This window comes from Nesoenas mayeri, assembly GCF_963082525.1.
Source record: "Nesoenas mayeri genome assembly, chromosome: 3".
In the NCBI taxonomy this organism is placed as follows: domain Eukaryota; kingdom Metazoa; phylum Chordata; class Aves; order Columbiformes; family Columbidae; genus Nesoenas; species Nesoenas mayeri.
In genome coordinates, this window is record NC_137544.1 from 3,400,689 (window position 1) to 3,414,108 (window position 13,420).

The window sequence follows — 13,420 nt, forward strand, 5'->3', positions numbered from 1 at the left end:
CTTAAAAGAGAAAAACTGAAGCTAGTATTGCTTTTTCTTATATATCCGAGCAGCTTCAGACTACTTATTGCCGGCTGCAGAGAGCGCGGACACCTCGCAAAATCCCAGAGGTTTCGACCAGGTTTATGCCGCAAAGGCTTACGCCACAAATCTCTTCCAGATTACCAGCAGGGTTATAGAGGAGATGGGCACAGCATCGGTGGATAGACAGTCCTTTTTATGGGGGAAACCCCGCGCTGAAAACTGCAGCCTCACACAGACAAATTCCCAGCAAAAACAATACGTAAAGTCCTCGTGACGTGAGTGGAAGGATGTTAGAGGCTCAGATAAATCTCATTAAGCAGCCACATGAAAAAAAATAAGTAAAAGGAAGCCTCTGTAAGATGAGATTTATGCTTAAAAACTGGAATCCCTGTCATCTCACTAACTGCCTAGAAGTTGGGTGTCTCTTTAAGCTGGTTGTATGAGCATCTATCCATTCAGTGCAGAGGAATAGTTGTCTCTGCAGGGTGAAGTGGGTTAAGGATGGTTTATTTTGAAAGAAGAGAGGTGGATTATCTGCTAAGAGTGATTATAAAATGAAGATCTGGGTTTCTGCTCTTTTTTGTTCTGGTTGTTTTTGTTTTAGTTAATATTATGTTTCCCGCTGGAAATACACTGTGTTATTTAAATCGGGGAAGTGTTCTGGCCGTTGCTCTCCAGGAATCTGAAAGCGATGGCCACCCTTTCATCCTGTCCTCTCCAAAATCTCAGGGACAGTTATCGTGAGCAAGAGACAGGGCTGCATCCTCTTCAAAGTCCCTTCAAAGTCCCATCACCTTCAGGTTGTTCAGCCTGGAGAAGACAAGGCTCCAGGGAGACCTTTCTGCACTTAAAAGGGGCCCATAAGAAAGACGGGGACAGACTTTTGAGCAGGGCCTCTTGTGAAAGGACAAGGGATGATGGTTTTAAACTAAAGGAGGGGAGATTCAGGCCAGACATGAGGAAGGAATATTTGACACTGAGGGTGGTGAGAGCCTGGCCCAGGTTGGCCAGAGAGGTGGTGGATGAACCAACTCTGGAGACATCCCACGCCAGGCTGGACAGGGCACTGAGCAACCTGAGCTGGTGCAGATGTCCCTGCTCATGGCAGGGGGGGCACTGGATGAGCTGTGAATGTCCCTTCAACCCAAACTATTCTATGATTCTAAGGAGAGGTCTGAGTGCATGACCTGGCTTCTGTCTAGATTTCCTGGAGCGTTTCATCTCACCTCCTTCAGCTGCTTTGGGTACAGGCTGATCCATGTTTTGGAGGCATCCTTCCTCCCTCACCTTCTGTTGACTCTGTTTCGGACCCAGACAGCTGTGGCTGGAGGAGATGAATCACTCGCTAAGGTCCTGCATACCAACACCAGCTCCTTCCATATGCATATTCAGGAGCTGATGACGACCCATTTGTCCCAGCAGCCGCAGCACAAAGTCCTCCAGCTCAGGCTCTCAGTGTGCACCTTCCAGGTCAGATCTGCTCACCCAACAGAGTACACCGAGTTCTTAACTTCTTTTGTCTCCGTGCTATTTTCTGCTCTTCCCGAGTCATCGGGTGACAGCAGTGAAGCTGAGATCTGCCTTGTGCTAGGGATATGTTCAAGGAACCAATCCTGACCTTTGTGAAATCTCAGAGGTGTTGTCCCAAGCTTTATTGACTTGTCCTCAAATTCCATCCCCAGCACTTCTGCTGCTGTTGGTGTCACACCATGCAGGAGACACTAACTTCTGCATGAGCAGGGTCCCATTAGTGACCCTGCTCTGTTCTTTGAGACCTGAAGAAGCAATAAACACAGGTCCCACCCAACCCTTTCAAAGAGGGTGGAATGACTCTTGGGAAGCCTGGTGAGGCTTGTCTTTCTTCTACCCACCCAATATATACAGAAAGCAGGAAATAAAGCATTAGCTTGATTGCATCCCCTCCTGCTAGTTCTCGCATTGCTCCTCTGCTCACTGCAGCCACCACAGAGAAGATCAGCCCTTTTTGTCACTGTGCTCCAGAGCATCGATACTCTGGTTTTGAGTAAAGACCTCCAGTATATTCACTCTTCTCTCCTCAACAGCTGCCTTAACATGGGAACTAGGAGAATAAAAGCAAAACTTCCTGGTAGGCATTCAAGTAACTCCCTTTCTAAAGCTCCTTAAATAGGATATGGAGACATTAGCTGACCCGTGTGGAGAAGACTGGAGTGTGGTTTGGCTTTCTGCACTGGACTTGGCATCGCAGATTTAAGAGGACTGGGGTTTGGAAGGGGGATGTATGCCATATAAAATGTTAAACTGACCTTGTCCCAGCACTCTATGAATCAGTAAGAGACTGTGTAAACCCTGTGGAAATAGCTGGAGTCTGGACGTCTTAGCGTGGGCTGTAATGGGGTTTATAAGCCCTGCTGTGGGCCGTTTTGCCAGTGTGCATCTCTCAGTGATGCAGCCGAGCATGTCCCTGCTTAGAGGCAAAACTGGCCTCTTCCTGTGACAAAACACGCTCACATACACATGATGCACCAGCAGAGACTTGATTTGATTTTTAAACACACTGCCTTCCTAACAATATCCATCCTCCTTTGCTTTCTGACTGCTCTAAGGGAAATCTCTGATGCTGCCTCTCATAATGGCTCCCCTCAGCATTTAATTTCCTTTTACATAATTAGGAGGAGGAGGAGGAGGAGGAAGACACGAGCACTGAACCCAGCTCTAGGAAACCTTGCGCCTGAGCCAGGAGCGCTGAGCAACCTCCGCTGCTCGTATCCCGAGATGCGCGACCGCATCCCTGGCACAGGCAACAGGGTGAAGAGGGTGCACTGGGGACCCCGAGAGCTCGGCTGCTGGAGCGTGGCAAGCAAAGAGCCCTCCAGGGCTTGAGGAGGCAGGCGGGGACGTGCATCGCCTCGGAAGAGAGAGCGCCTTGCCTTGCGAGAGAGAGCGGCGTGCTCGGTGTGGTGGAGGAACAGAGGAACTGCATAGCTGAAGAAGTGGAGGCGGGGAGGACTGGAAAATGATGCAGCTTGTTCGGTGGATTAGGCAGCCACGCCTGGAAGTGGTAAACTGAAAGAGCTGCAGATTTGGAAGCCTAAAGGGATTATTCGCCCGCGTCGGCCGACTTGCAGCACAGCAGAGGCCGGCGAACTTCACCCAGTGCTTTCTGCAGTGAGTCCAGCCATCTGCAAGCCTCTTAGGTTATGATTTGTACATTTTTAGTAGGGTTAATAGTGTTGGAAGCAGCAGGAAAAGGGTGCTGGCAAATGCGAGCAGTTCTAGGAGGAGTTGCAGAAAAGCGTGTTCATCATGTCAGCACTTTGGAGGCCTGGAGAGCTTGTAATGAGAGGTTTCAGAAAAAGGCTGCATAAAAAGGAGAAGGGAGGCCTCTAGAAACAACTGTGATGGACTTGCTTAAAGAATGAAGGATGGGAGAGCAGTTCGACTTATTGATGCTCTAGATAGTGGTGACCTTGGTCTAGACAGCTAAATCTAACCCTGAAGAGCTGCCCGGTTCCAATCCCAGCTCCAAGAAACTCTGCAGGTCTGACAGAAATGGTGAGCCACAAACAGGCTGGTTTTGGGAAGCCGTGTGTCATCCTTGGTGCGTGTATAGGACAGGAGCTGAATAACCCAGAAGGTCATCAACTGATACTGCTGTTGGTCCTTGGAAGGGACAATTGTCCCTTGAACTGGTGACTGCTGGCAGCCAGCATTCCCATGGGCATGGGCTGGTAGAGCTGCTCACCCCAGGGCTGGGACAGGGACATCTGCCTGTTCACTGGGGTGGATGCCCTGTGCTCAGGACATCACTTCACCAAAGGGCATCAGAACTGAAAAACTCGTATCTGTGGTTGCTTCCAAGCCTCTGCTCATCTATTTACCTTTGCAATGCTACCTGCACTACAACATCTCTGTCCCTACACAATCCCCTCTGCTGCCTTCTCTCCTCTTTTTTTCTTGGACATAGTACCAATGACTAAACCTTAATTTCTGGGCACTCTTCAGAAAAGGTTCTACAGCATTTAGCTACTAAAAAAACCCCTTACACTACACTTAACACCATCAGAGCATTGCACAGGCATTGAAACATTTGCCCTCACAACACAAATTCAAATTTGGCCAACGGTATCATCTTACTTATGTAAGGAGGGAAACTGAGGCAGAGAATGATTGTGTTTGCCCAGGGCCAGGCAGCAAACAAATGGTGACACTCGCCATAGCACTGACCACCTGCCTTCTCCTGACAACATCATAATTTCTTTAGTCTGGACTGGGTGTGGAAGAGCTGAATCTCATCTTTCCATTGATTTATTTTATTTTATTTTATTTTATTTTATTTTATTTTATTTTATTTTATTTTATTTTATTTTTATTTTACTTTATTTCTCAGCAGAACAAGCAGAAATTTTACCCAGCGAATGCAGCGCGGAGCTGGAATGAGATTTGTTCCAAGTGGCAGCCCCTTGCACACCAGGTTGCGTAGGGCGGAGGATTTAACCAAAGATCCATAGGCAGCTCAGGTGGGACCAGAGTGGGGAGTCCGGGAGGATGGGGAGGGGGACACGAGGGGGTCACTTACATGGTAATGTTTCTGCACGGTTCTTTTGGATCATTATGCAGAGCTGTAGCACCAGTTGAGGGGCGCTCTCGAGGAAAGTCTCCAGGAGGCGCAACATATTTACGTCTGCATATTCGTACATCATAGCCCAGTAGAAACGCCGCTGGTGTTCCTTCCGCCTCTGGCTCTGGATCCCCAGGTACATAGTTCGGATATACCTGCAGGGAAGAGGAGGAAAAGCTGAGCGTGAGATTTAGGCAGGCATCAAAATCTGAAGGGGAAAGAGCTGTGGGACAGATGCATGGGTAGAAGGATGTCGTCTGGGTGAAGTGGATTCTGGACTGTCTACACAGCTACATTTTGTGTGGCAGGAGTGGGAAATCTTTTGCTTGCTCCACCCAAACCATAGAATCATAGAATGGTTTGGCTTGGAAGGGACCTTATAATGTAGTTCCAACCCCCCTAACATGGCAGGGACACCTTCCACCAGACCAGGTTGCTCAAAGCCAAGTCCCACCTGGCCTTGAACACTTCCAGTGATGGGGCATCCACCACCTCCCTGGGGAACCTGTTACAGTGTCTCACCACCCTCATGGGGAAGAATTTCTTCCTTATACCTTATCTAAATCTACCCTCTTTCAGTTTAAAGCCATCACCCCTTGTCCTGTCACTACATGCTCTTTTAAAAAGTCCCTCTCCAGCTTTCTTATTGGCCCTTTTTAGGTACTGGAAGGCTGCCCTAAGGTCTCCCTGGAGCTTTCTCTTCTCCACGCTAAACTCCCCCGACTCTGTCAGCCTCTCTTCATAGGAGAGATGCTCCAGCCCTCTGATCAGCTTTGGGATCCTCCTCTGGACACACTCCAAAAGGTCCATGTCCTTCTTCTGTTGGGGGCCCCAGAGCTGTGAAGCATGGAGGTAGGAAATGCTCATGAAACATTTGCCTGAGAAAACAACTCTCTCACTTTGTTCTCAGGATGAGAAAAGTAGACACCACTTGACAAATGTTGGCCGTGACACTTGGCGGTGGCTTGACACGTCATTTAAGCCCCTTCAGCACTCTAGTAAGGAGCTTCCCTTACGGACCCCAGAGACTTGACCCCATTTCATCGCAGGTGGAGCAATGAAACATCACCTTCACCTTCAGCACATGTGTGACCCACAAATGCAAAATGCCACAGCTTGGTCAGCTATTGAGACTTCGTGCAACGTTGGACGAGAGGGAGGTACCTCATGCATGGTGAACAGGTACTGCTCTATCATCTGTTTCCATCTCACACATACAAGGAGACCTGTAAACCTCACCCTGGGACACAGCTTATTTTCAGGGAACATTTGTCCAACCATTGTAAATTGAGCTGATCAAGTCTGGGTAGCACAAGATGCCCAGATGTCACACGACTCATGGCATTTAAGACAAGAAGCATCTCCTAACAAGGTCCTTTCTAATGCTTGCTGATATTAATGACCTAATATTGTGGTTTTTTCCCTCTCGTCCTGAGCACTGGCTGTAACCTTGTGCTCTGAAATTCGGGATGGGAATCATTTCATTTAACACCGACCATGAAGTCAGTCAACTGAGCTGGTCAATGGAGAGAAACGTCCCCTCCCGAACTGTTTGCCTGTCCCAGCTCGGATGGCAGCACGACGGCGGGACAAAGTGCCTTCTGGAGGCTCTGGGAGGGGTTCACAGCACAAACTGGGGTTTCGCCAAAACGATTAGGTCATTCCTTGCCATTTGGAGCGAGATCACACAGCAAGAAAGAGCAGGAGGAAAGGACATGAGCCTCGACAGCCTCTGTATCTTCAAGTTACACCCAAAGACAGGGACCTAGGAGAGAAGCAGAGGTAGCTCTGCAAACCTTGCCCTTTTTTAAGCACCTTGTCCTTCTCGTTCGCCGATTGCAAGCACAGAAGAAAAATCCCGAAAGAAGACGCAAGGACACACCAAAAAAACCAATAACGCAGGAAAGCCACCAGATGGGGCTCGACACTCGAGAAAACGCCACGCCAGTCACATCTGACACTGGTGTGACATCCCCAGCAGAGCCCCAGTGGGCTGGAAATGCCCCTGAACCACCTGCTGTCCCATGGACACCAGTTCTCCTCCCACTCCCCAATATGCCCATGTATTCTTCATGTCCCTGGAAGATCCAAACCCAGAAACTGCAGCATGACACAGGGATCCTGCCTTCCCTTCACCCGTGCAACAAATCAAGTAAACGTAGTTTAGCTGGAAAGGCAAAGTTGGGCAGAACAAGATGTAATGGCTCATGGAGAAAGCCATGAAAAGGAGCATGCAACTGGTTTTTATAATATCACCAAAAAACAAGGTGGTGGTGCCCATAAAGTGCTGCCCATGGGGAAAGACAAGACAGCATCACCTCTGCCAAACTCTTATTCACCAAATCTGTCCTGTAGTCTTGCATGGTCTCCCCTTCCCTAGTCCTGCTCATACCTGAAACCTAAAGTCCTCTTCTGAATGTTAAGTCACTAATTCATCCTCATCCCATCCATGGACAAGGAAAAGAATTTATTCCTTTTCACCCTACAGCAGTTCTTTACCTGTTTACACATAGTTACCCTGTAAACCCTTCTTTTCTCCAGACTAAAAATACCCACCATATTTCTTTCAGTCCTTTTTCACAGCTCACATTTGCTAGACCTCTGCTCTTCCACATTGCTGTCCCCACCGCCTGTTTCCAGGTTTTGCTTATTTTTAAAGCCATATTTATTTTCCAAGCCCTCCAGGTTGGTACAATCACACTGTAACAACGACATTCAATCACTAAAAGAGATTCAGAAGGAACTAACAGAAGGGACACCACGTCCTGCGATGATTTCTCCTTGATCTCTAGGAATTCACCACCATCCACACAGTTTAAACATAAAGGTTTCAAGCTACTCATGGAGGTAGCACACATAAAAAGACTTAAAAATGCTTTGGATTAATTATTGCCTCTTCCTGTATCCATCAACAGCAGAACAATGGTAATGACAGCAGCCCCAAATTCTCTTGGCTGTTGAGGCTTTTGCAAAGGTCAACTTGTGTATTGTGGCACTTTCATAGATGGGGAAACTGAGTCACGGAGCACTAAGAGGGCTCTCCCAAGGTCTTCTGGCAGATAACCCAGATCTTTTAGTGCTGTCCCCAGCCTCTAAAGGCCACATCACAAACCCGCAAGTGAAGAGCCAGCTGCTGGTCCTCCATCCATGGTGCACATACTTCTTGATACCATAAAACCCAGTCCTGTCCAATCTCATCTGTACTGGGAGACCCAGCAGGACAAACCTGCCCTGATCCAGCTGCCACATGGGACGGTGACCTCGGGAATCCCTTTGGCCAGCAAAATGTCACAGACTCCCAAACAAACAGCACGCAAGCAAAACAGCTTCCAAGGACCATGTGGAGCAGAAGGTAAATGAACTTCCCTCTGTACTCACTTTTTGGTCCATGAAAGAATGTGGTGCTCTCTTCTTAGCATCCTTCAGACCCAAATCTGACAAAGAAGGGAAAGGGACGAGTGAAAACCCATTCCTCCTTGATGCCAGTTGATTGGGAGATTTTAGCAGGGAAAGCAGGAGGGGAATTGGGAAAAGCTGTGTTTCTACCTGGTAGATTTTCAACAACTAATAAACATCTGTCTAATTAATCAATATAAACTTTCACCCAGCTATAACATTTGCAATGCTCGATCTTATACCCAAACATGAATGTATAGCGCTGCTGTAAGCAGCTTCTTCTTTGGGATATTTTATTTACTTGTTTGAGGGATTTTTCCTACTTTTACTAACACTGGTTAAGTGTAGACAAAGTGTAGAAAAGAAAAAAATCAATGTCATTTCACTTCAAATTCGTTGTTCTCGGTCAAGCTGGTAGCAAACAGGATTCTATAATTAGACTTTCAAATCCATACTCAGGCCTGATCTTCAATCTTCAGCAACACGATGCTTCCTCTTATGTCAGTGAAAGCCATTCACCACCCTGTGCTTTTGAAAATCAGGCTAATTTATTTATTTAAGAGCTTAATTTTGGATACAGGAGTCTAACTTCAGGCTTTTTATTTTTTGAATGCCGGCTATTTTTATATATGAGTGTGTGTATTTGTGTGTACGCTCGTATTTTTAGTTCCAAGCCCCATCATGGCTTCAAGAGCTAGAACTAATTTGGGATTGGGACGGGGGATTCGGGGCGATTTTCTTTAAATGCACAAAGGATTGGCTGTCCCCTCTGTTCTGGCAGCGTTCCCAGAATTCCTCTCGTCTTAATTACCCTCACGCTTATTTACTACGTATGTCACAGTAGCACAGAAACTGCCCTGGACAAAGTCACTGCTGTCCCTACGCCAAAACACGTTTTTAAGGAGCCAAAGCCATCGGCTCCAGATATGTGGCCAAATAATCTATGGAGAGAGCTGGAGGATGCCACCAGGAGATGCTCCTACTGTAAAAACAAACAAACAAACACACAAACCACCAAACCACCCTAAGTGGCCTAAGAAGGCAAATGGTACCTGGGGTGGGTTAGAAGGGGGTGGTCAGCAGGTTAGAGAGGTTCTCCTGCCCCTCTGCTCTGCCCTGGGGAGACCACACCTGGAATCTTGTGTCCAGCTGTGGCCCCTCAGTTCCAGCAGGACAGGGAACTGCTGCAGAGAGTCCAGCGCAGCCACCAAGATGCTGCAGGGAGTGGAGCATCTCCCGTGTGAGGAAAGGCTGAGGGAGCTGGGGCTCTGGAGCTGGACAAGAGGACACTGAGGGGGGACTCATTCCTGGGGATCAATATGGAAAGGGGGAGTGTCAGGAGGATGGAGCCAGGATCTTCTGGTGATAACCAGTGACAGGACAAGGGGCAATGGGTTCCAACACAAGAGGTTCCACTTAAATTTGAGAAGCAACTTGTTGGGGGTGAGGGTGTCAGAGCCTGGCCCAGGCTGCCCAGGGAGGTTGTGGAGTCTCCTCCTCTGCAGACATTCCAACCCGCCTGGACACCTTCCTGTGTAACCTCATCTGGGTGTTCCTGCTCCATGGGGGGATTGCACTGGATGAGCTTTCCAGGTCCCTTCCAATTCCTAAAATTCTGTGATTCTGTGAAGTGCTATGGGAAAGGATGCTTCATGTGGATGACAGATGTGGCCCAGCAGTCTCAGCAAGGACCATAGCAGAAATGTCAGGAGACAGGATTATGGAGCCAGAAGCTCTGTCTAGACCATTAAACAAAGGAGACCAAAGACTGGCCTCTGTCCTTGGCCAGCTGGCATGACTCGACTCCGTGTGGCTATGTCCATGCTAGTTGGCCTTGGTCAAAATTGTCAGAGACTCTGGGCTGACAGTTTAACAGGGTGAACTATCACAGGGTCATGCCTGTGCCTTGGCACTGCTCGATTTACAGAGGTGGCTCCGAATATCACCAGCGGGAAGTGTAGGAGGATGCCTCAGGCAACAAGCTGGCTTGAAACAAAGAGGATGCTGGTGTGTAAGAGGGATGCAGGAGCACAGAAAGGCACATCAGCACAGGCCCTGGGCTATGTTTTGAGGAAAGAAGAGTCCTGATGGCCTGGCCCACACAACCACAAGCTGACCAAGGTCAGGAATTTCAGGTTATATCTCTAATAGTCAAAGGACAGGAGACTGATCACTTTTCCTGGGGCAAATGAGCCAAGACTGACCACAGAAATGAACTCTCTCATCCTCCAAAACCAAGTAGCTGCTTCATACTCTGCCTTGGGAACCATCCCTGGCCCCTATGGAGTCCTGAACCCTACCCAGGTTATGATTACTTGGGATAATGCTAGTAAGCCTTGGCCAATCAAGTGATTATACTCACAATTTAGCAGCATGATGAAGCGATAGTGCCCATGAGCAGGTCTTGAATTGCCTAGTTTACTAATACAGGTCTATGGAAAGATGGAAAGAAATAGGGTTTGGGATACTCATACCACTCCAAACAACTCCAGGTTGGGAAACTCTGAGTGCTTTCAGAGAAGAAAACCATGGCTTAAAAAATAGGAGAAGATGCTAGAGAAGCCAGAAATGGACCTCTAGGGAAAAAAAGAGTTGAGAAAATTAAGTCTGCTGAGCAGATTGCAACTTACACCTGAAGCACCCTTTGGATGAGTAGGATTTATCAAGACCCAGAGGGCTTCAAGAACAATACCCTTCCCAGCATCTCATTAACCTTCTCTGCTTCTCTCTGAATTAACCTACTTTGCCATGGCACTACAGGAGCGTGGTTATGTTCTAGGTGCTCTCCTTGGTGAGCAGCAGGTCAAGGGAGGTGATTCTGCCCCTCTACTCTGCTCCAGTGAGACACCACCTGGAGTTATATGTCCAGCTTTGGGGTCTACAGCACAGGACACACATGGACCAGCTGGAGAGGGGCCAGAGGAGTCCCAGAAATGATCCGAGGCTGGAAAAGCTCTGCTGGGAGGACAGGCTGAGAGAATTGGGGTGTTCAGGTGCAGAAGAGAAGCTCTGGGGAGACCTTAGTGCAGCCTTTCTGTATTTAAAAGGGGCCGATGAGAAAGATGGGGACAGACTTTTGAGCAGGGCCTGTTGTGATAAGACAAGGGGTGATGGTTTTTACACTAAAGGAGGGAGATTCAGGCCACACATGGGAAGAAAATGTTTACACTGAGGGTGGTGAGAGCCTGTTCCAGGTTGGCCAGAGAGGTGGTGGATGAACCATCCCTGGAGACATCCCAGATCAGGCTGGACGGGGCTCTGAGCAACCTGAGCTGGTGAAGATGTCCCTGCTCATGGCAGGGGTGGCACTAGATGAGCTTGGAAGGTCCTTTCCAACTCAAACTGTCCTATGATTCTGTGATAAGTGTCATGGTAGCAACGCACACCATATGGATAGACACCATCTCCCTCACCATCGCACACACCAACCTTCTCCCTGGTGCTCACTCCTGGAAGAAGAGGGGTGGAATGGGCAAGTTATCCAGCTGTCAGCTCGCCCTCCTGCCATCTCCTCCACAGACACCACTGCCAACTCTTGCATAGGGCCATTATCCTCATGTGCTAGAGGGTGTTCACGGATTAAAAGCCCACTCCTTGGAAGGGAGGAAATGAGGACATGTGTGACTGCTCAGCTGGAAGGCTTGCAGCGGAGGCTGCCTGAACGTACCCTTAAAATGAGGTTATGTCAGGCCAGATCTCAACTGGAGCGAGCTGGCATCCACAGGGCTCTGGCAATTTACACCAGCTGTGGCTTTGGCCCGCTTTTTTAATTTTAATGAATTATTTTCATTCTAACAGATACAAAAGGAATAGAAGACGCAGCACTCAAGCAACAGGGGAGCATGAAAGTAAAATGCCGCCTATTAAAAAAATCAAAAATCAAACGTAGAATTGCCATCGCAATTAACGTGCTCAATATCAACATTTGCTAGCGATTTTTTTTTCCCCCTTTGTTATAATGTTGCAAGTTAGCAATAAGGATTCACAGGTGGATAATTATCATTCCTAGTTTGAGTATCGAAGTAGTAACTGTGGGGTCCCATCCAGGTGCTGATATACATCAGCTTCATCTGGCTGCTTCCATGGCATTGAACTTCTCCAGAACAAGGAGCTGCATCCAAACCACCTCTGGGGAGTGATTCCTATCCTGGGCTAATCCTCAACAGTGTGCAGGACTTATTTATGCCACTGGTAGTGACCTTGGGCCAAAACCTTGCTGGGGACCATTGCTAAACTGGGAAAGGTCACTTGCCACCTCAAAAGCAAGAAAGGGCACCTTAAATCTTCTCATAGGACTAAGCAAGCAATGCTCAAACCCTGTAATCCAGCACCCTCATAGGTCATCCAAACCACATATCATCGTTTCGATGTGCCCTGATTTTCAGTATGGCAATTCTGAGGGCTTTCTGAAATCTCGCCATTTTCGGCATTTCTTTGTATGGTTTATACCTAAGAATGAATAAAACACAGCAAAAAGGGTGTTCATCAAGTGTTTCAGCCTTGTGGTTTCTGCCCTCTCCTGCCCACTAAACGTGCTTCAGTATACAAATACTCCTTATTTAGTTAATTGTTTCTATCAGCCCCTGCTAAACAATTAATAAACTCCGCTCGGTGCCTTGTCGTGCTTATTGGAGGAGAATGTCACTGAACAAAAAACAAGCTTATCCCATGCTTTAGAGACACTTAAAAAGTTTAAACGTGTGACACGACATCATCCATGAGTTGTATAGACTAGCAGGTCACAGGGGACACCGTCTTTCTTTTGAAACAGACTTTATCATCATCTTGGTGCCCAACCTGGGACTCCTATATGAGACGTTATCCACCTTTTCACCTATCACAACATCGCTGTGATCCAGGATCAGCCTCAGGAGTCACTCACAATAAGAGGAGACAACAGTGATTTCATCAAGGTGAGAAAATTGGATTACTTGGCTTATATTAACATTTTTTAGTAAAATTGTACCACAGTTTACTACATCAACCTCTTTTCACATTTTCTAGCATCCAGACATTCCTGTTGTCTCGTTATTTCTCTATAACTTCTCTATGAGTGAGATTCTCTCTGAGTGAGATCTGTTCCCTTTAAAGCCAAACGGTCAAGTCAAGTCAAACATTCTGAATACCCCTAATTCATAGACATGACAGCCACCACTTTGGGAAAATACCGGTCGTCATGTGAATTCAAACCCCTATTCTTTAAATGGATGTACTTGAGAGGGGATGATACTTGAACGTCCATTTATATTAGGACGTCTTGCTTTTTGCAAAATACTATTTGCAACTGAAATATCTACTAGAAAGAGCAATAGTGCCAGTCTTCTGCTGTGTGGGAAAAACTGTAATAATAGTTTAAGTTTGTTTTAAAGCATGGATGACTTTACTATAAACCAATCACAA

At 47.4% G+C, this 13,420-nt stretch overlaps 1 protein-coding gene across 1 annotated transcript in view; it reads right to left on the bottom strand.

The window, feature by feature from the left end:
* The window catches only part of XKR6 (XK related 6), a gene marked incomplete at its 5' end in the record, with an annotated part of 212,592 nt that overhangs the window by 20,015 nt on the left and 179,157 nt on the right, over window positions 1-13,420 (bottom strand). The window contains one exon of the mRNA XM_080342557.1: window positions 4,583-4,779. Within this exon, the coding sequence (XP_080198683.1) occupies window positions 4,583-4,779 (197 nt within the window). The remainder of the gene's footprint in view (window positions 1-4,582; window positions 4,780-13,420) is intronic.